This window comes from Falco peregrinus, chromosome 3 (genome assembly GCF_023634155.1).
Source record: "Falco peregrinus isolate bFalPer1 chromosome 3, bFalPer1.pri, whole genome shotgun sequence".
Lineage (NCBI taxonomy): Eukaryota > Metazoa > Chordata > Aves > Falconiformes > Falconidae > Falco > Falco peregrinus.
Window position 1 is genome coordinate 118406173 of NC_073723.1, and position 23773 is coordinate 118429945.

The 23773-nt window shown below is 44.3% G+C and overlaps 1 protein-coding gene across 1 annotated transcript in view; it reads right to left on the bottom strand.

The window, feature by feature from the left end:
* CSMD2 (CUB and Sushi multiple domains 2) overlaps positions 1-17804 on the bottom strand; it is a 305852-nt gene extending 288048 nt beyond the window's left edge. The window contains exon 1 of the mRNA XM_055800542.1: positions 17425-17804. Within this exon, the coding sequence (XP_055656517.1) occupies positions 17425-17581 (157 nt within the window). The 5' untranslated portion in view covers positions 17582-17804. The remainder of the gene's footprint in view (positions 1-17424) is intronic.
* Between the last annotated feature and the right edge of the window lie 5969 nt (positions 17805-23773).

Here is a 23773-nt window from a genome sequence, read left to right on the forward strand (position 1 = left end):
ACAAAAAAAAAGGTGTCAAAGCACTGCACATGATATAAAGGTTTAGCTACCAGGCAACATTTAGCTCATCTGATTTTTGCAGGGCAGTGGCAGAAAGCTCTCTGTAGGTATTCAAGGAAGCCTGAAGGTCAAGAAATTAAGAACAAGGCTCTGCCAGCCTCATGAAAAGAGGCTCTAGTATCTTTCATCACAAATTACCATTCTGACCAGCTCCCTGACAGCCAGCGGCTCCATCCCCGGCACTGGGTTTGCTGCGATGCTGTGACGTTGCTAGGCCAGTTGCTAGGCAAGGGCACACATGCAACAGCTCAACTGTAGCTTCATCACAGGGCAGCCTTAACGCGAAAAGAAGGTGGAGGGAAAAGAAACAACCTTTGATTTTAATATATACATCAAAATTTCTTTGAGTGCTAAACAACTAGTTAATAGAGTTTGGCAATATTGCAGACAAGCTTTCTACTGCATGGCTTTGCAAAAAGTCACAATTCATTTCCCTTCCCTGCCTTCACAACATTTGATATTCAGCAGCACCAACTGGTTGGGTTTTCTGCTGAATACTGGGCATTGCAGGAAGCTAAGCAAAGTGGTCTGGAAGAGGCAGCAGGAGACAAGGAAAAAGAAGCGACATCCCCAGATCAAAGCAAGCAAGGTGTGCCTACTCTCAGCGATGAGCCTAATACACACAATTTGGACCTGAATTTTGACCTAGGGCATCTTAGCAACAGGACTCTGTGATGAGTAATAACGTTTTAAGCAAAGCCAAGGCTGCAGGTGTTCCCACATATCTCCAGGACACAGGATGTGGCCTCTTCTCTCCAGCACTAGACACAGAACAGACAAGCTCTCATCCATCTGCTTGGAATCAAGTATTTTATCCAGATGACACAATTTAAGGCCACCTCCAGGACTAGAAGTACAGGATGCTTCTTCAACAGCAGTAATTGAAAACTCAGAATAAAGGTTAGAGCCATGATGAGTCATTAATACAAAGAGCAGATAAACGAACAAGCACTTATAGAAACATTCAGATAGGAAGGGGGTCTATCCCTTTGCCTGACAGGCTGCTCACCACTTACCCGCAACAAATCTTAACCAGAATATCCCAGAGTACATTAGCCAGATCCACTTAAAAGTACATGTTTCATCCTTGTAACACCTGCTGAAACAAGGAGAAGTTTCTGCACTAGGATGAGGGAGATTCCCAGCATCACCAGGCAATACTGCCATTCAGCACATGGAAACAAAAGCGTACCTACAGTGCCTCTGCCCTCTTCTCCCCCAGCTACCATGCCCTGCCAGGCAAAATAGGTGTAAAAAGGGCCTACACAACTCCTGTGCTCCTCGGGCCAGTCATCTACATCAACAGCTGATCAGCAGTTCCATACCCACTTGGCTTGTGAGTCACCTTGAGGTGTCCTCCGCTACCCAGTCATCAGGGATGCAACCCTCTGAAACCACCCGCCATCCCCCACAGACCTGTGCGGAGACAAGACCCCAGGCTCATTTCTTACAAGTGACCGGGATAACGCAGAAGTCACTGTATATATTGTCATGGCCAATGCTACTGCATAAGTCAAACACACAGTCCTGCTACTCCCCTTTCAACACAGTACTGATGCTAGCATACCTCAGAGACAGGCTGCAAAAATACCAAGACATATGAGTAAAGGTATAATCAAAGGATGCAAAAAACCACAATCCTGTCCTTAGAGCACAGCTGAACACTTCAGTTTCAGTTAACAGCTTCCTTGCCATGCCATTGATTGACACTGGACAATTCCTGCTGGAGCTTACCATGAATTCCATCGGTGGCACACTGGATGTGCCCTCATGCTGTACCTGACAGATTGACTGGGTCCATTAAGTATGTTTGAATACTGAAATTCTCTGGCAGAAACTTAAAGCCATGTCTATAGTGATCACTAATATCAGCAGAGTTCAAAATTTCACACCAAAGGGGAATTAATGAAATAGAAGATGTGCAAAAAACTTAGTAAGAAAGTATGGTCTCTGCTTCCAGACATGAGACATTCAGACAAGTGTTATGGTGTGCCTGGTTCAGACAGGTTGGGCAAGAAGCAAGAACATCAACTGAAGGCAAACATTCACAAGTCCAACTTCTAAGCTTACTGAGTTTTAAACACACCGATCAACAGCTGGGCCTGTGCTCAAAGTCTCCAGCAAACAAAGTTTTGAGCATTCTTCACTGGTTCAAGTTTCTCGAGTCTGTTTTCTGTAATCACATTCACTATTATAATCATCAGTTTGAAAAATGCAGAGGTACAGCGAGTGACTACAAATTGCACTATAAAGTATATATACGCATGTGTGTTCATACATATATATACACACACAGAAGAAGCTGAAGCTAAAGTAGTCCTGTTCATTACATACTGTCTCCTTCCAGGACTGGCAATCACACCATGTAATCCTATTTTGAAATATGTTAGCTTTTCACTCCTGTACATCACACGGGAAGATTTTTGTTAGAACCTTACTGGTCTGAGGATTCTAAAGTTATTCTAGTTTCCAAGCTAAAGTTAATTTGTGCCCAGTGTACACCCATTTGTTTTCATACCAACATTTTTGGTCAGCTTACAGTCCTCCTCCCTGTTGTGTTTTTACCTGGCCTTGATGTATTTCTACAGAATCATTAGACCCCCTTGCAATTCTGTTTGCCAAAATAAATGAACCCTGTGCTTTCACCCTTCTAAGATACATCCTCCATTCCTCCGGTCATCCCCTTGCCAACCTCAACCCGTTTCAATTTGAATGCCTCCTGCATAAAGGACATCAGACCACTCCAATCATCCCAACGAGGGTTCCTCAGTGCCGTAAGAGTTGCTATGACTTATTTCTCATCTCTGCTGGAAAATCCATTGGAGTTGCCTACACATATACTAAAGCTTTTGCAATTCATAATCCAGAAATTCCGGGGGTTTCAGATTCCTCTTAGTGGAACTGGGTTTCACAAGTTAGGTTTCAAACTAAACACTCCGTGACCTTCACACACCTCAAGCCTAAACAGCCGGGTTTCCTAATGCTTGCAATAATTTCACCTCTCACCAGCAGCCATTCATTAGCAACCTAAAGAACTGTAATTATTTGCAAGACTTCACAGCTACGTAATTCCTGATGAAACTGGGGATCTTGTGCAGACCGTCCATTACTTAAAATCATTTGCTCAGCTTGGAGAAGTAACACAGTTATCCCAATATTCAGCCAGAATGGCCTCTTCTCAAGGGATGTAATTTTCTCCCTTCAAAACTTTCTCTTTCAAAATTGTCTCTTAATCAATTTTGACTGCTCCCTTAGCACCACAACTCTTCTACATAGCCATTGTCAGCATAATAATAATATCAAGCACTTATATAGCTATTTCCATCTTCAAAGCACTTCACAAGCATTAACCAATTAATGCATATTCTTCCCATGCTGTCTCTAGCGTAACAGCCTTGCTGGGTTTTCCCCGTGACTTCCCTTCATGGCTTCTCACTTGCCCCAATACTCTTTAATTGAATCCCACCGTCAGTCTCCTTCCAAGTGCTCATACATCACATTTTAACAGGAGCCGGAGAAGTGCTGCATCCTACTCTGGTCACAGGAGAACACCATGCAAGCTTACCCACTTTCTACCTAAAACCAAGAGTCAGTCTAAAAAAAAAAAAAAAAAAAAATACAGTTTAACACATGGTTAAGGCACTAAACTGGAACTTGGGAGGCCTCGATTTGACCCTAGACTCATGGCAAGGTTTCAAAGAGATTAAGCTACTCCTTTATGCAAGATTTCACAAAACCAAAATGAGAGTTCACCTCAGGACCATGAGTCCCTTTTCAAAAGGAACTTAAGTAGACCACGTTTACACAGATATTTTTTTTATAACCCAAGAACCTTAGACAGATGCCTTGTAGCCTTTGTAAATGCACCTGAGTTCTGCAGCTAACGTATCCTCTTATAAAACCCTACTGGGCAAGTACACACTTACTTAGGCATCTAAACATCCTTGAAAATCTTGCCCTGGGAGTCCAAGGCTCAATGAAAACATTCAGGATTATTCAAAAGCTTCTCAAAAATTTTACTCTTATTTTCTCTCTGCACCTGCATCATGAACACAGTGAAGGTTTAACTTTTCCCCACCTCCAGTCCAGACATCTGTGAAAATGACACAGGGTTGGCACGGTTTTCTGCTATGTCTGTAACTCCCGATACGTGAATCTTGTGAATCTCAGATTTTATCGATTGCCCACAGGTTTTAGGTTTCACCTGACAGTTCATCTCAACTCACAACCGAAATGAACACTCAGAAAAGAGAAGCTAATTTGATGAAAAACTTCTGTACAAACCCCTGCAAATGGACTCCATTCATAAGCACCATTTTTATTCAGTCTCATTTATAAGGTGCTAATTATTATCTCCAAAACAAATTTTTCAATTTGTATTTCAATTATTTTCCACTAACAGAATATTTGCATTTAAATAGCTTATCCACCGTGCTCAAACTCATTTTCATCTCAGGTGTTAGGACTCACTAACTATAGTTCAAAGACAGAGCAACAACTACAGTTTATTCACTATGAGGGCGGTGAGGCGCTGGCACAGGTTCCCAGAGCAGCTGTGGGTGCCCCATCCCTGGCAGGGCTCAAGGCCAGGCTGGACGGGGCTTGGGGCAGCCTGGGCTAGTGGAAGGTGTCCCTGCCCGTGGTTTGAAGTGAGTGGTCCATAAGGTCCCCTCCAACCCAAACCATTCTGTGATTCCAGGACTCCTCCAGCTCAAAAAAAAAATGTAAGAAAGGTGAAGTAATGTTCAAGGTGAAACCCACCTCGCTAATCACAGTGAAAGCCTAATTTAAAGATTTTTCTCATAAGTTTTCATTATTAGCCTCTATTCCCCCTCTACCAGACGTATGTCATCATGAGAAGACAAAGGTAGCTGCAACTTCATTTGCCATTATTAGCCATGAAGCCGTGTGTCCCTCTGAAGTTCAGTGCTCCCTCAAGGCCAATAAGAATGGAACTTGCCCTGAGAGACATCTTTGACCCAGCTACAAGTCTCATCTTGCTAATAAATTATAACACCTCAGTCCTCAAAATTCTCACAGCAGTAACAATTTCATCACTACACCGATGGAGAACTGACACTTTAAAGAGAATACTGTGGATATAGCTTCTTTAGAAGTTAGCCCTAAGCTCAGAGGGGGGTGCAAGGATTTTTTTTCTACTCCTCACCAGGTTTCAGTTCCTAGCGTGTATCTTTAAACTCCAATAGATTAATCTGGTTGTATTTTCATGCATTTGTAACTACATGGAAAGCACAGAAATTACACTAAGTCTACTATACCCTTTTGGCAGCTGCAGGGAGGCCACCGTCCCTTTTTAGCACCGAGGGCTCAGAACAGAAAGGAGACAGAAGTTCTGTAGAAGATGACACAGAAGAAGTGATTTCAAATATCCAGCTAATGCCGTAACGAGCAAATTAGCTGTGACTACAGTGACCAGAACCTTCTACCTTCAGCTATACATATTAAAGAAAAATATCCTGAATAAGCAGAGACCCCACTTATTAAAAGCCCTTCACACTTCTATCACAGTTCTCATTTAACCACGCTCTCTGAAGAGAAATGTACTGTGTGTTTACGAGTGCTTTGAGATCTTCCAACACCCTGCCAGGCATTTGTATTATAAAGCTTGTACTTGTATTATTGTATTTGAATTACAAAAAAAGGCAAACAGAAAGCAATTTCTCTCGGGAATTTTTGTTGGGATATAAATCCAATTTTTACTTGATTCCATTAACAGCACTTTCATATTCACTTCCTTGAAGTATTACTGCACTTGATCTTTATTAGCTAATGCCTACTTGTCACCTTGAGCAATCAATGAAAGTCACCAGAAGGTGACAGCACACAGAAAAGTTAACAATTCTGTTCACCCAATGGGACAAACAACAGCCACATGCCCTAGAAAATAAATAGTTGCAAAAAGGTTTCTAACAGATTATCCACGGAAAAAGTAAAATATTTCAATCACATTGAAATTTTCAGTCCCTTTACACAGGAATTTCACATATAGAACAGCAAAACCTAAATTCTTCACTGAAAGGTACCAGCTCTGTTCCAATGATAAATGTCCTAACAATCCTGGCAACGGATGGATGCTCTGATACTACAAAACCAGACTTATTTTTATCACGTTCTGATCCAATTTAGAAAAATTCTCATGCTAGCTACCAATCTGCCACAACTTGTGCACAAATATTCTCACTAACTGCAGTGGATCAATCCACTCACGTGCAAAGTCCAAGTCACTTCCACACAGTTCCTGTATCCCATGACCTCCAGCTATGTGTAACTAACAAAGAAACCCAGAACTTATTTCCATTACCATTAACATTATATTGTACTATTCTATTTTTCTTTCACCTCCTCCATTCAATTAAAACCTCATTTTCACCCTTAGACATATTCTACTTAATCTTAGTTTTCAATCCCAAAAGCAGATCAATACATTTCTTCTTCAATCTACACAGCTCTCAATCAAAGAGCTAATAAGGGGTGAACTGAATCGACTTGTAGGTTCAAATCGGGTATTTTTTTGTAAAAAGTCTCATTTGCTAACTGCACTTATGGAAAAAAAGGGCAAAAACTCCCCACTGTAGCCCTCAGTGTTAGATCCCCAGGCAAAAAAAAAAGTTGTAATTCGTTCTGTAATTTATGACTGTCACAGTACTTAGCAGGAACAAATGACAGACCCTCCCATAAAACATTATTTTCTAGAACACTTCAAATCCAGTGAAATGAACTTGCTCTTCTCAAGATTACTCCTTTCAGTTAGAACTGATCCAGCTGTTTACAAAGAGGTAACAGCAGCACGGGCAGCGCAGGCATCATCTCTTGTATCTTAAATCTTGCCAAGGTAAGGAAACCAGCGCTGCATGTGCTACTGAAAGAAGATGACTTGGTTTCTCATAGATCAAGGTAAGATAGCAGATTATCTGTCTTCACGATCAAGACGAAGAACTTCACTCAAAGCCACAACAGTTTCACTGTGCTTTAGCTCTAGGTCTTAAGGAAGATACTATCTACAGTGTGGGGACCATTCGTTCCACACGCCCTTCCCTCAGCACACGAGCGCCTGACAGGATTTTTAATGCATTTTCACTAAAGCACCCTACCGAAGTACAGAAACTCCAATCCAGCTACTTCACCATCTTTTGAAAAGCTATATGATTTCCACGCCACCACAGCCTGTAGAAAGTGAATGGAGCCCTCAGAGGAGGCAGTAACCCTGCAGAGGGGACAGCATGTGAGTGACAGATCATCCCTCTCTCACTCCAGGACTGCTGCCTCCTGAGGGTATCTGTTAAACCCAACACCAGAAAAAAAGCCCCAACACCATCAGGGACAAATTCCCTATACTTCAAAAGCTTATTATTGCAGCAGGTGGGTATTATTTTAATATTAACAGACTGAGTCCTTCTCCAAGTGGTGCTTAACTTTAATGAAAACATCCCAGGATGGTTGCTGACAGATGTCCTGTGTCCACAATCAGTGCCTAACCTTTCCCTAATGGAGACAAAGCAACAATAGAAGGATATAAACAATATGCTGCACAATGCAAGCAGCATCTTTAGAAATGGCACTGGCTTTGGAAAAGCACCAGGCTTCACTATCCTTCTGAAGGAGATTTCCTCTGAGAGGAGATCTGGTTTTCTCAATATTATTATTCAGTGTATCAAATGGGAAAGGAACATTAAACTGTGCTTTTGTTACAGAAGAAATGAGCTTCCATTTTCTGTACCTCCAGCTTGGCTTTAACCGCTCACCAATGTCAGATCAAATGTCTATTAAAGGACCAGATCCTTCCTTTGCCCCACAGCAATGAGAAAAGGGAAGAATCCAGCTGACAATGCAGTTACAGAAACATGAAAGAGGCAGGGCTGGGGAGCAGAAACAGACCCAGTACATCCTTACCTTTCCAAACTGCAAGACCAGCTTTTCTGCAAGACGTTTAAATCACCAGCTAGCATTGCTCGTTTCACCTAGATCTAAGAAAGAAAGTCCACCTTACCGGCCACACATCCCAAGTCTTTGGGAACACACACCCCCACCCCCACCCGTTAACAACGGCAGGATAAGGGGAGAGCAGTAACAACATGTAAGCCATTACACAACACTCCCCACTGTAAAGTTCTTCAGCAAACTTTGTGCGAATGAAAAGCCAACTCAGATGTTAAGGAAAACTACTCATCTTGTTCTTACAGGCAATAAGCTCGGGCTCTCTGGCTCCAAAAGCAATGACATAGCTGCCATAAAAAAGAAGATTTCAAACTCTGCTTTCACTAGTTTAACAAAAAAAAAAAATAAAAAAATGATAAACTGCTGATAAATAACAGGCACCATAATTAGGAAAAGTTCTCTATTTGATCTCTGCCATCCTTGAGCCATTCATCTTCAAAATCCATTAGACAGTACTATTCTTCCACTCTCTAGACAAGAAGCTGAAGCTCACACAATTTAAGCAACAGCTTTCAAGCCAGACTCCACGGCAGGTTATAATCTGAAGACCCAGACCAACCTTTCTGCTAATACTCTGCTTCTGCTAATGACCAGCATCCAGTTTCCTGATGTTTCTGGCAAGTTCTCAGTCTGCTACAAGTCTCCTACCTTCCCATCCATACTGGAGTACACTCCGCTTTTAAAAGCTGCGCTGCAGTCTTTTGCTAAAAGGCACAAATGCAAATATAAACATATAGAAACGGTGTAAGTGATAACAGCTGAATTACAGAAGGAGCCGAGCAACCTGTGCAAATCCTTGCTAGAACAGAAACTGCATTGGGTTATATTCCTGACTTTTTTTGCCATTAATACTTCTTGAAGTTCAGCAGCAGACAGACAACTTTCACCTCAATGTCATTCACAATTAATCCCAAATTGTACATGAAATGGTTGAATTCACTCCAGGCAATCAAGGGAGAAAACCAAGAGCATAAAACTTGTGTAGCTAATCAACCTAGTGCAATTTGTATCTGCTGAAAGCTTTTCACAAACATCCAAAGATCACTCTGCAGAATAAATCTGTAAATCATTTCAGGATTTTGCAAATTCTACTTATCCCCATTTTACAGACGGGGAGGTGAAACGGAATGACTACGGCTCACACCCTCAAGGATTTGTAAGTGCCAACAGCCATAGAAAACAGCAAGAACTGGGTTTTAATGACTTTTGTGAGTCAAGAGAGTGTGCAAGTAACAGGAGCGTGCTGAACCAGAAAATCCCCAGTTGTGGTTAATTCTCTAGTTGTGATTAACTCATCCTTCTTGCCCTATTTCAGTACTTCTTGCACTTTCCAACACGACTGGCTCTGGGCACTGACGGGGCCAGGACTATCAGGCTGTGACCATGGTTCGGTGAAACTGCCTGTTGGTCTGCACCCCACTAAACCAACAACTGAGAAGCAGCCAAGTTCTTCACACTGAAAGAAATGTTGGTGGCACTAAGGCAGGTGGATGGAACCCAAATAAAGCCGTTTCATTAGGACAGAATAGACTTAACATTTCAGAATGCTAGTGCAAGCCAGAGGCCAAAAGAACCAATCTTCTCTTTCTTTTTGTTTTAAAATGTTCTGGATAAAGATACATTTATTGGCTATTCATTGTTGTTTTATCTGCTTTGAAATGGGAACTGCAGACATTTTGATAAATGGATTGAGAAATTGTTCTGTTTCAGTGTAACTACTGTAAAATGCCTTGACATCCACTAGCACAGATACAGCTCAGACCTCATCTGCAGAGAAAGCATCTCAAAAACACCTCTCTTCGCAGCAACAGCACGGGATTTCTGTGCTGCTGTTTAGCACGCAGTAACACTCAGGAGTGAGACGACCTGGTGCATTCCTAGCTCCACCAGCAACCTGCTGCACGACCTTGGGGAAGCCTTTCTGCATCTGGTTCTGCCTCCTGACTTCCCCGTGCTCACAGCAAAACATCTTCGGGCACAGACTGTTTCTGCCCAGTGCCTTCTCTCACAGGGCTAACAATGAAGCAGAACAGCAATGCCTCCTTACTTTGATGGAAGGAAGAAAAAATTTGCCAGCAGGGCATAGGATGCTGTTAATGGCCTTCTGGTTACAGAGAGAAAGAGCTGCCTTCGGAGGTCACCGGGACTAAGGAAGAAGCCCAGATGCCAGTGTGAGTTGAGGTACCAGGCTTTTACGAGAACTTGGCTGCAGATCCAGCCCGAGTCCTGCACAGCAGCACTCTCACCAATGCCAGGCTGATATATGTACAAGTATAAAGCTGTTTTCTGGTGACACTGGTTGCCTTTCTTCTGTATTGTCCTTAGCCAAACCTGGCTTAAGCAGCAGACCTCCAACAGCGTGGGCAGAAAGCACCTCTCCACCTATTGTCACAATTCTCCAACACTCCAGAATTATATCCAATACCTGTCAAGAGTTTAGATTGTACATTTTTCCAGGCAAGGGCTGCCTCCAGCTGTATGTTTACACTGCACTAGACTCTTAAGGACCACTGCTCATGAAGCTGTTGAGCACTCCATACCATGAATACACTAACAACACGTTGCACAGGTGTCTCTGCAAGTCATGTTCCCCTTCCTTCAGCTCTCTGAATACCCACTTCCCCTAAACGTAGGCCACCAGTTCATTTTCGAGTAGATTTTTGCAGTCAGTAATGGGGAAGGAGCTTTTAAAGCTTTGTTTAATTCCTCCCCTATTACACATCTCCCTGGCAACCAGAGCCGCTCCAGGCCGCACAGTTGCAAGACCCTTCCCTTCCAGTGAAAAATCACAGAGCATCAGATGTCCCTACTCCACAACTATTTTGACCTTTCAGAAATTACTATCACTAGCAGGGCTCTGACATAGTCCCCACTTCTCTCTCCATCCAGCAGACAGCAGCGTGCACACAAAAAACAGGCAGTTAGTTTATTATTACAGTGGTGATACCTGTACCTTGTAAGGATGGAGAATTACTGCAACCATCGTTGCCTGACACTGCAAAGAACAAACACCAACCTGTTCACCGTGAAGTCAAATAAAGAGGGGGGGAAACCACACCCAAAACAACCCCCTTTCCCACTTTCATGCAAGGGAGGTATTAAAAAAAAAAATAAATTACATACAAGCTCCCTCCAGCATACTGTCTCCATTCTAGCTGGCTGTGTCCATGGCAGCAGCAAAGAGACTGAAACAGAGTTAATTTGATTTCTTTAATCGATGGGATTTTCCCAATTATACATTAACCACTATCAGATCAGTTTGCCACTGCATGGCATGGCAGAAACACATATATTTTGCAGATTACTGCACTGCATCGTGTTTATTGCAAGCAAAGTACATTGATTTCCATAATTGCACTGTACTTCACTCCTCCAGAAACACTGTGTAAACACGGAAACTGTGGGTGCTACTATCACTTTTTTTAATCTTTGTATCTTGTTCTTTGAAAGCAATGCAAGGGCCTACTTCTCAAAGCAGGCACTCACACACCACAGGAGGCCTCAGAAATAACCCTATAGTCACATTGAAACCACCTTACCTCTATGCTCCTTTGCAAAAAAAAAATTAAGAAACAAAGCAGGAAAAGTGATCTTGTGTTTAAGGCCGAGACCAACGTTTGCAGCTCTGCCACGAATTCCCAAAATGACCTTGTGCAAGTCACTCAGTAGAGCCAGTTGCTTTCCATCCCAGAGGCACTCCTTAGGGACTCGTACATGGCTTGTGGCCCGACGCTTGAAGAGATACTGAGCAGGCAGCAGCAGTATTTCCCCTGGCACTTCCACCGCCCCCTCAGCACTCTGGATTTACCACTGATACAGGTTAAAAAAGCACTTTATTAGGAAAGCTCTTTAATTCTATGTTTGCCTCTACTCTGAAACAGGTTACACCAAAGGTATTGGATGGCATCGTACCAGCCTCATTGGCTGGTTTTATGCACTGTAACATCTAGGTGACAAGTATTAAGTGCACATATTGTAGTTCGCAATAAATATGTTTAAAGGAGACATTTCCATAAGCAGCAATATACAGACTCCATTAAAATATTGAGCTAGACTACAAAACCCCAGTTAACACACAGGATTGATGAGGTCATCTCTGTTCTCATAGCCAGTCTTTCTGGGTGGAGCAAAAAACTTACCTGGTTGTAAACGCCTTTAAAGTCTGATGCTATCAGCCTTCCCATCTTTCACCTGCACCCACGGGGGCTGCATTTGGATATGAGAGCCAACACGTGATTACGCTACCTCTGACATTTTTGGCTGCTGTATGTATCAAATAGACAACCCGATGCTGGACTTACCAAGTCAAGCAATACAGAATCTTTGTTACTCAATTTTATTTTTGGTAGCCCTTTAAAGTCAATCTCATCTTTCCCCTTCCATCTGAATTTGCTATATTTTCTGGGCAAAGGCTAATTCAAACCTAGGCCTATACATTGTATTTCTGAACTTCCTAATGCCTAAAAACATATAAGATAGCAAAGAGGTATCATTTAAAAGCCACTCACCTAAACATACCTTTGTTGTAATTTCACTAAAGCCTATGAAAAGTTACTCCAGCCCTATGTCTCAGAACACTTTTGATAAAAAAAGGAGTTAGCAAGAATTCTCTTGTGATACTATGGACACAGAGACATCTATTGCAGCTTTCTCCCCAAAGTCTTCACACCAGCTATCCCTTACACAATAAGCCTCTTAAACTTATGTTGCAGTGACAGGTTAAAAGGTTAGCTGCACAGAACTAACAAAAAACCTCAAGTTTAAATCCAGTACTGGTTAGGCTGCCTGACCTTCCCTCAAACCTGTCTAACCCTCAACATTATCATAACAATTTCCTCTGGTCAAGATCCATGCCAAATATAAGTAGGAGCTAAGAGGGGGGGGAGCATCAACAGGAACATAAGCAACAAGCACAGCTGTGAAATTTGGCATTTCTCAAACAACTGGCCTCTCAGGAACCAGAGCAAGGCAGCAAGCACCACACAATAATTCAGCAGTTGCAAATCCCTGGAGCACAGGTGCAAGTGGTTAACAGCAAACTGGGGGGAAGAATCACTCTTCACTTGTCCCTGAAAGTAGATTAATCAAGTCACAGCCACTTCTGCATAGGAAAATGTATTCTCTATAGCAGGGATGCTACAAATGCTCATGTGATCAACTACACCCTAAGCCCTAAATTGCCCTGGCAAAATGCATATCCACTGGGATCTATGGCAGATTGCCTGGATCACATTCCCCGCACCCATTTTGACAAGCGCCTTCTTTTGACAGAAACTCGTAGATGTTTGGAAGGCAGCCACTGAGATGAACAGACATCCACCTCTGTACCACTGCGGGCTGGCTCAGCTGGGACCCATCAACCAGCTGAATACAAAATTTCCCTAGGAGGTATCTGACATGACAGAGACTGAGCTAAGTGGCAAGGAAAGCTTGAGCTTAGATGTTCTTCAGCAGCACAGGGAGACTATGACAAAAACAAAAAGAAAAATAAAATCAGAGCGAGAGGCAGCAAACAATTGCACAGCAAAGGAAAGGCTCCCGTACCCCAAATGATGAAATCAATACAAAGAACAAGAGGACAGAAGTGCAATTGCTTGCCTACAGTGCCGCAGCGTGATGGTGCCGCAGCATGGTGGACTTGGCAGGGCTACCTTAACAGCTGGACTTGATCGTAAAGGTCTTTTCCAACCGAAACAATTCTATGAACTGTGACCCAAACATCCAAGGCTCCAAGCAGAGTCCCAACTACTGCGCAGCGGTCTTCCTAGCAAGTTCTTTCTAGTAAGAGCTCCTCTTCCCCCACCCTTCTCTACCCATCATTATAGCCTTATACTTCCATGGAGGAAAGCATGCTGAATTTGAATGTTCTTCACTGAGAACTTACAAGTGTGCACACCCGTGTGAGGAGGTAAGTACGTACATGCACTACACTCCAGACAGACCTAAGGGCCACGTGGTAGCCCAGATTCATATGTAGAGGCACATGGAGGGGGAAGGATTGACCTTATTCCCATCCATCTGAGCATCACCTACGTTACCCCACTGTGAAGTGCTGAAAACCTATGGACTAGGTCACGTACTCTCTCTCCCAGTAACAAGGACAGTGAGGCAGGTACAGCAAATTGCTGCCTTCCTGTGTTCCCAACCTAAGGGCCAAGAAGCCAGACTAAGCCTAAGCAGAAGAGCCGTACCCTCTAAACATCCGCACCCTCTAAATGTTTTCCATAAATAACTCCTTTCCAGTAACAAAAGGCAATAGCAAGACATGAATGAGTACATAAGAATCATTCATTCCATTTAGCACCCATATCCCCACTGCTTCAGTAATAGTAGGACTCAGATCAAAACGATATGCTCAGCTATTGCCATAAAATACTGTAGTTTCATTGTATGCCACAATCAAATGTAATCTAGCTGGTGACTATTACCTTCCTCCTATTTCAAAAAAAAAAAAAAAAAAACACACACACACAACAACCCAAAAAACAAAACCACACTCATCTATCTACCACTTCAGAGAGTTAATATCTTGCACCCTTACCCCTTAAAAAAACCATACTCAAATCACTGAGTATTTCACACTGACATTCCTTCCCTGGCACAGTAAGTACCCCTGAATCATTCTTCATCCTGTAGAGATTTAAGACAACAGAACAAAATAAAAGGATGATTTACAACATAAATACATACACATACATCAAAATTCATAAACAGCTTCCCCCTCCTCCACTCTTCAGAGGAAGATTCTGCCAAAAACTATTTTCCATAAAAAAAAAAAAAGAAGGAAAGAAAATTACAATGGTCTAAATTGATTAGACTACGTTTCAAAAATGTATCTTTCTATAATCCAGGACAAAACAAGATGCTGACTAGCAAAGCAGTGTGTAAATAATGGTGTCAAGACACCCTTTATAACAGGCCTTCCAAAAAAAGTGCACATGTGTATATCCAATACATTCCCCAAATGCACCTTCTGGTGCTCATGCATAGCTAATTACCCAGGAATACCATTCCTGTTCCCACCTGTTTTGACAACCAAGAAATACAATTTCAGAATCACCACACATACTCTGAGAGGCCACTCACGGTTCACAATTAACTTGCTAAGACCAATTTAGTGCCCTCTGCCTTTCTTAAAACACTGTCACATCATTACTGCACCCTTAAAACCGAAAGGGGAAACTACACCAACCGCTTCCTCTCCCCCTACTCCCCACATACACAATAAGCTTCAGCAGATCACAAAGCACCACCTTCCCTACAGCTCTGTCAGTTCTTTGCACAAACAGAAGCTACATTCTCCTGCCTTCACAGTAGCATCTGAAGGAAGCACATGCTTTGTGCCAGGTTTTTTTTTCAGAAGGACATTATTGGGCAACAGGACTACTGACATAGCACAGCTGATGTGATACCAGTAGGTTTTCTTTCCCTTTTTATTTTTAAGACGGCCAGAACTACTAACTGATAGTTTTACATGTACAGCTCTACTGCCACACTATGGGTACTCCTGGTTATTACTACCTGCACAAACCCTCGGAACAGGCGAGGTTAGAACTGAAGCCTCTTCAGGAACTTTGTTCTACGGAGGTTCATGATTTGCTCAGCGAAGGTACTAGAAGTCCCAGCCCCGACTACACTGACTTTCTGGGATTACACCCCAAAACCACCATGAACTCTGCAAAGGGTGGGTGCACTCACTCTGTATACACGCATTCTGTTCTGGATATCCAGCAGTATGCCACCGATTTCAAAGTTGGTGTCTTGCTTTGACAAAAAAGATCATTACTGGGATTTCAGAATTTGGTTTGGGTTGCGTTATTTTGGTTGGGTTTTTGGGGGTTTTTTTTGTTTTTTTTTTTTTTAAAAAAAAGCTAGGAAAGAGGAGCTATTGACCAATGCCTCTAGCTCTGATGCAAATAACACACACCTGAGGTCTGGTCTAAAAAGCTGTGAGCAGATCACCTGCAAAAAAGAAAAACAATATAGAGCACCAACGTCTGGGTGAAGGATCCAGAACAGACAGCACTCTACATGCAGAGAATAGGGACCTAGGGGCCTGAGAAGAAAGGCTTATATACTGAACAAGCAGATAAAGAGAAGCCTGGAAGATCTAGCATGAACAAGCTACAGAGAGCTTAAAAGAAAAAAAAAAAGAATCTGTAAACCCTGCTATAGTAAATCATCTATTTAGGTATCTCTACATTGGTCTACGTGTGTAAGAAAAACGGAACAGAAGCTGCTGGAACGGTTCTCTCTTGTGTACAGGCTAAATGCTCTTGCTGAAGAAAGGAAAAATATTCATCAAATATTCATCCTTAACTAGGACTTGTAGCTTGTTTGGGTGGTTTTATACCCTCTTCTAAGAGATACTTCCAGTTGGCAAAACTCTTCGGGTCCACTGCAAGAGTACTCAGGAGGAACAGTTAATACTTACTCTGAATCTCCTTAGAGGAAATTTGCCTTACATAATAAAATCAGTGTTGTGTTGCAGATAACAAAAGTTTAAAAAAAAAATCCAAACCCCAAGAAGCTCTCATGCACATCAACACACACACACGCATTCCTCTAGCCTAAGATACAGCAGACAAGACAAACGTTACTTAGAAACTCTTGGAAATCAGGGCACTGCACAGTGCTGAAAGAAGACACAGCCAAACACAGCTCTCCCACTCTTTCCCCTCCTACACACACATAAGGACAGTCCCTAAATATTTGCTGTTTACACCAGAAATAAACTTCAGTCCATAGATATGATTTTGCCACAAGGGCAGTTGTGGAAACTAGGGAGGAGACATAGGCAAACTCCCCCCAAATTCTAGTTATCTTTTGCTATCTTTCAAGTCAATAAGCACGTATTTCACAAAAAAAATGATGCTGAGGCCAAAGAGCTCGTATGAAGAGATAATCAACTTGAAAGGTAGGAGAAATAAGAGAAAAGTGCTTCCATCTTCAGGCAAGGTACCCTACATCTATTTCATCAGCTATGGGCAGATACCGGGGTACTGAAATATTGAGTTAAGATGCAAGGCAAAGACAGAAGGGGAAACCGTGATGGCATTTTTCAGAGTCATCTTGCATATTATACAGCAACTGTGCCCAAATGATTTGACCCACAAAAGAAGGGGAAGGAGATCAAATAAAGCCACCTTTTATCACCCCATTGCTTAAAATTGTTGCTCCCAGAGGATACAGAGGAAAACTATCTTGTACGAAGCTACAAAGGTCTGAAGAAAATATACTCCTTATTGAACACTACAGGGAAGCATGTGCTGACACAGAAGTGCATGCACACACACAGAGTGTCATATCCCCCCCACCCCACCCCGAGGAGATTAACAGTGGTCCTTTGATCTAAGGAGTAGGACAAAAAATCCTCCTAAAGTTGCCAGCTTTCTCCATTACACTTACCAGTCACCGAGACAGCCAGCAGCCCCACGGAGAGCAGCAGCACCCGGCTCCAGGAGCTCACTTCCACCATCATGAGAGCAAAGATCCCAAATTTTCCCCAGTTCCTTCCAAAGCCACAGCTGCATCCCGGCTTGTCCCATCTCAAGGAAGGTTGCATGTCAAAGGGCAGCAGGAATGGGGCGTGCTGGGGGTTGGTTGGTGGTGGTGGGTTTTGCCCCCTTTTTCTTCCCCTTAGCAATTGGGATAGTCCTCAGCTTGGCTGGATGAAGAGGAGAAAGGAAAGAGGGAGGGAAAAAAGCAGGTCAGGCTTGTGATTTATTTTTTATTTTATTTTATTTTTTCAGCTCAGAAAAAAATCCCACCGCATGGAAGGCTCTGAGCTTCTGCAGCTGGAATGAACCAAGTGTGGCAGCAGCTCGGGGAGAGGAGAGGCAAGGAAAGGAGAGGAGGGCTGGCTCGTCCCTCCCGGTGGCTGTCTCAGAGCCAGCTCCTCGGCATTAGCAGCACACAGTCCTCAGGGATTTATACTTTTTTATTAGCCAGTTGATTAATCGTTCCCATATCTTTGTCCTCCTCTTCACTGAACGCTGCGGAGGGGAGAGGGTACAGGCGGTGTGGTGAGGGGCTACTGTGCAGCCACCGAATAGATCTGCCTCAGTTTTGCTTCCCCAAACCCAGCACAATCCTCCCACCAGCACCCACCCCACCAGAACCTACAAACCACAAATTACGCTTTAGCATTGTATTTCTTTTTAATGCACACTACACGTTTCTTGTACAGGAATAAGTCCCACAGCCCCCTGTTGTGCATGGACCACAGCACAGTGTGCATACATACGCACACCCGTAGCATCTCTGCTATTAAGACATCTGCCAGAGCAATGCAGCCTCCCAGAGTGCCCCCCCCCCCCGCCTCTGTAAACAACTTGATGATATTGACACAATTTTTGTGATGAAGGAAATGGTTACAAATCCAAGAGAGATCACAAAACAGCCACCCTCCCCTTCCCCAGCCTGTGACTTGTCGGATCCCCAGCAAGAGCGATACCCTGGCACTGGTGGGACTGGTTCGGGTGAAGGCGGGGATGGCTGTGCCCCCTCCAAGCCACCAGGCACGCTTGGCTGTAGTGTTGTTACCCCTTCGCAGGGCTGGCGAGAGCAGTATTTCTCCACGCCCCCCCCCTCCCTTTTTTTTAAAAAAAAAAAAAAAAACAAACATCTATTAGTACATTTGTCCCTGTAGCTGCGTGCAAGATGGGGGGAAAAATGCAGTCCGCTAAAACCACATTCAGGAACTTAATTATCTTGGTAATGATGCTCAGATCCTATGGACAAGAAAAAAAAAAAAACCTCGAATATGACAGCAAAGCTTTAAAAAAAAAAAAAAAAACAACCACAAGAAACCCTCGAATATTCCCCGCCCCCCCCCCCCCCGCCTTCTCGGCCAGAACCTACTTCGCCGTTTCCCTTTTGACAGCCAAGGAGCAGCCCCTCGCCCCGACCCGCCGTCCTGCCTGCGGAGCTGGGGGTGCTCAGCCGCCCGAGCCCCCCCTCCAGCCCTACCCCACCCCCCCCCCCTTCGCTCCCCGCGCGGGCGGGGGCAGCCCGGGGGGGCCGGGGCCGCTCCAGCAGCCCGGCTCGCCCAGCCGTGCACTAGCCAAGGCGGGCGGCTCCACTCGCCACCCATCCCCCTGCCCGAGCGTTTTGCATTTGCTGCAGTTTCTTGCTGCAAAACCCCCTTCTTCAGTCTTGTTCCGGTTGCCTTGAATGAGCTTATTTGACAGCTCAAAAACAAATTATATCGAGGGCTTGCAAATCTGTCCCTCCACCCTCAAATCAATCCTCTTTCTCACTCACTTTCCCTGTGTCCCCTCTGCATTTCAATCCTTCCACTGCCTACATTGTGAACCGATGCCAAGAGCCAAGGCAACCCGGGCTGTTACATGAAAGAGTTGCTTTATGTCTGTTTAAACTGCAGTATCCTATTCAAAGAGACCTTATTGTTCAAAGGCACAGATCCAAATATAAAAGGATCAGAGAACAGGGTACCACACTTCACGGCTCCATACATTGGCTTTCCCTTATACAGCTATTCACCTCCAAGCATCCCCCCCATCCCAATATTGCATTCAGCTGAAGATGTGACTTGGTTGCTGCACACCCGCACGGTATCGGCTGAGCCAAAGTCAGCTAGCCCTGCATCAAGAACAATCCACAGGCATAATAAAGTCATTGAGGAGATATAAACTCACTTTATTCCTGGTTAATAAAATCGTATCTATTTCAAATCAAGGGCTTCCTCCCAAGTAAGTTTCCTTCTCAAAACCACTAAGTTTTGGGGTCTAACTCCCTCCAAAAAATACTGCATTTATTTGTTAAATGGACAAGACCGATGAATACAGCAGAAACCATCACTGCAATCACCTGCTTCTTTGATTACAACCCACCTCCAATGGGGAAGCGTGTGCGGGTTCTGGTTAACAGGCCATTTCTAACCCCTACCACTCACTTCGCTTCTCACCTTGCAAAATTGCCTCTCTACTAAAAATCTTCTCTTCAGTGCAAGCACCCACCAGGAGACAAATTCTGCTCTGCACTGCCACCCGCAGTCAGAGCCCGGGCTGAAAGGAGTCCGTTGCCTTCAGACTTCACGCCCTTCCACCTCTCTGCAGACACTTAGCCAACATTTTGATACTCCATTTATCACACAGTACCTCACCCTCCATGCCAAAAGAGTCTGATCTGTTTTGTGATTCCTCCAAAACAAAACAACAGCGATTGCAGCATCCCTGAGTTTCAGTTTAATCCATGGAGCCCAGAGCAATTCACAGGTTTGAACCAAGTCGTCACAGTACCTCCCTGGAGGAAGGGAAACAGACTCTGACAAAAATCAAGGACTTATTAAACAGAGTGCCAAAACCTGGTTTTCCCTCAGGTTTTGACACAAAGCCACATCCACAGGGTTCTTTGTCTCTCCCTCCTCTCTCCTACATGCATCATGCTCCAAAGAATGCAGACAGTACCCTGGCTGCTCGCAAATACAACCACTCTGGTGATAGGAGGAACCACAGAAGGTATTCACACTAGGAGCACCATCACATTCCCTAAAATTTTAAGTACCATAATTAGTACTTTGGTATGGGGGAAAAAAAACCCCAAAACATCCTTCTAAATGCCCCACAATTTATTTGGTTTATTCTCTTAATCATGTATTATCACTATTGGGGGGAAAAGAGCATTTACCCAGGCATAACCATGAGTTGAGAGAGAGGTAGCTATGAATAATACCTCTATCAGCAAGAAACTGCAGTCACTATTTAACTTACATGACAGGAGAGTCCAGCTCTGGATTATCTGAAAGGAGATCAGTACAGAGCCAAGATCTTAGTATACAGAGTAATGATTTTGGTAGCAAAGAATTCAATACACAGCTGTTATATCTGAAGGTTTGCACCTCCCTTATATTTAATATGTCTTATATTTTCATAACTGAATTGAGTTTTATAGCCCAGCACCCAAAATGCCACAGAGGATGCTGAAAAGAAACAGTACACAGAGCAAAATTCTATAGCCCTGATGCTGAAAAAATATGCAAGCTCCAAAACTGAAAATGAGTTCTTCTTCCACGGCAGTGGCAGGGCTTACAAAGTGGCAAGAGGTATTTTTGCCCTCCATGACAGCGGGGCAGAAGCGCCACCGTGCTTCTGGAAGCATGGAAGTGCTCATGACTAGAAACACTGCAGCAGCAGCAGCAGCGCTGCGGGCCCAGCTAAGCAGGCTTTGTGCCACTCGCCGCGATGGGGGATCTGGAGTGGGCCACGAAGAGTTTCAGGGACACAGATCGCTCGAGCAGACATGGAACGTGTCGCTAGATGGGCCTCGGACAGGGATGTAGCTTCTCCTTTTGGGGCTGTGGAAAAGTAAGAGTAAATGGGCAGGGGCGCCCCTCCTGCCTGTACTACCTCCCACACACAAAGCCCCTGCCCCTCATCTGGCGTCACTGAAAGATGAGGGACCGAGGGCAGGAGGAAGGAGGCAGGAGGCCCGGAGGGACAGTGCTGGGTGCACTCCACGGGGCTCGGCCGCCGGCAGACACCCGGGAAGCGGCACAGAGCCCAGCCACGGGGAGGCAGGGACCGCTGCCTGGCGACGACCCGAGTTCTTTAGAGTTTTACGCTGGGGAACACTCCCAACCCTGTGGAAGGCCTGTGAAGGACGTCATTGGGACTGTGCTATCTGTCTCAACATTGCTGGCTGACTGCAAACCAACACTGAGACCCTGTAGAGAGCTTGTCTACATCTTGCTTCGGTGAACCACAGATGTTTACCCAGACACCGCTGCATCTGTTCGACCACAAAAACCACGCATCTCCTGTTTTGTACCCTCACCCCAGCAAGTACGCCCAGACCTCAGAGGATGAAAAATTCTCTGAAAAGACAGCAGTGGTGCAAGCACCCGTACTGAGTGAGGGGTGAGGCTATGCAAAACAGTCCTTGGAAGGAGCACAGACTTTTGGGTGAACAGCTCTCAAACATCTGTAAAAGAACTGTGACAACCAGCACCGGGTGGAATTCCACACCTGACGTGAAGTCGATCCGGGCTGACGGGACCCCCAGCTCCGTGCGGTGGTAGCTACTGCACCTTTCTTTACTTTATTTTTCCTCTCTTTCTCTACATTTCCTGCCTCTATGCGAGTACCATTAAACTTCTTTCCTTTACGGCATTTGACCTCGTTTGTGTCTTAATCTCACTCTGGGAATCACAAAGAATCTCCCCAGACCCAACCTTTCCAGGCCTGGACAAGGCCGCACCGCTGCCATTTCCATGGCTGCTGCTGGGAGCCCAGTGGCCGTTGCCAGTCGTCACCCTGCCCAGCTGCCAGGCCGCGCGGTTGCCATGGCTCTGCGTTACCAACACAAACCGCCTCCTCCAGGGAGACAGTCCATCGGTGAGCGCCCAGAGCCCGCAAGATGCTCCCTGGTACGAACATGGCTCCAACTCCTGTCGTCATATCTGAGGGTCAGTTCCCCCTGGGCCCTTTCCCTAGGCACACCTGGATCCATGAGGACACTCCCCAGGACAGCCTGGACAAGGCCTGCCACGAGATCTGGAAACGGGTTCAAGTGCTCTCCGACAGGCTGCACACGCCGGTGGTGCTGGTGCCGCCACTGCAGCACACCCTCTGCTCCGAGCTGTCCACGACCTTTCAAAAACACCGCATCGACTCCCCGAGCAGGTAAGGGACCTTCGAGCATCGCCCAAGCTCCAGCGAAGGCGGCTGCTGCTTCCCTTTTCACACCTTCCCAAACCAGACTCCTGTAACCCATCAAATTGAAAGCCCGGGGCACAGTGTACACCAACTGCTGTCTGACAGCCTCCCGTTGAGGCAAACTATTCCCACTTTTTCCACGATATTCTTTTTTTTTTTTTTCCCCAAAGAAAATTTCCTGTCCCATGAAGTCTAGCTACTTCAAATTCTGAAGCACCATAAGCAGCTGCTGCATTTGCTTCCCCACAACATTTAAAAGAAAAAACAACCGTACACACATCAAAATATTTACAGGGAAGTGAAAGCAGCATTCAAAAGGAGCAAAATCGAAAATTAAAGTGTTATAAGGAAGCTACTGTAAACAGCTGATCTTTACAAAGAAAGGCTGGATTTAGCACAGAAAAATTTATGCCAAATCATGTTTCACAGGACAAATAACAGTCAGAGAAGGAAGCAGGCTCTTCAGATTAATAGGATAATATTTACTCTATGCTCCCAAAAGAGAAAAAGTAAAATTTATAAAACCAGCAAACAATCAGCAAGCATTAGTACACGTCCAGCTCTTAAAGTCCAAACAAAACATCATGCAAACATGGCCCATCTTGCCTAGTACACAAAAGCGTAAACAGTTATTTCACCTTTTTGAAAAAATAACTTCACACTTGAGGAAACTGATGATTTTACAGATGAAGACACTGAGGCACAGAAGGGGAATTACCTAACACTACGTCAGGTAGAAACCTAGGAATTACATCTTGGACTCCTGGCTCCTTTCCTTTCTCCTCCATGTCCTAAAGAAGCTAAAACCATAAGAGTCTCCAGAATAAATGCAGGAAGAGGAAAACCAGCTAAATCAAGAATAACCAGTGAAGCCCAAGGAGTTGCCTATAGCAGTAGATTAAATTATACAGCTGAAATATCTTTACAATTAGCACATGCTCAGTTAACCACATATTTTGGTCCTGCCAGTTGCTAAGAAGTCTTAGGAAAAAAGGCACTACACACACCAGTGAAGAACTATGAACTACTAACAATCTTAACTACATTATTCAGCAACATATTTTACTCTTACAGGAATA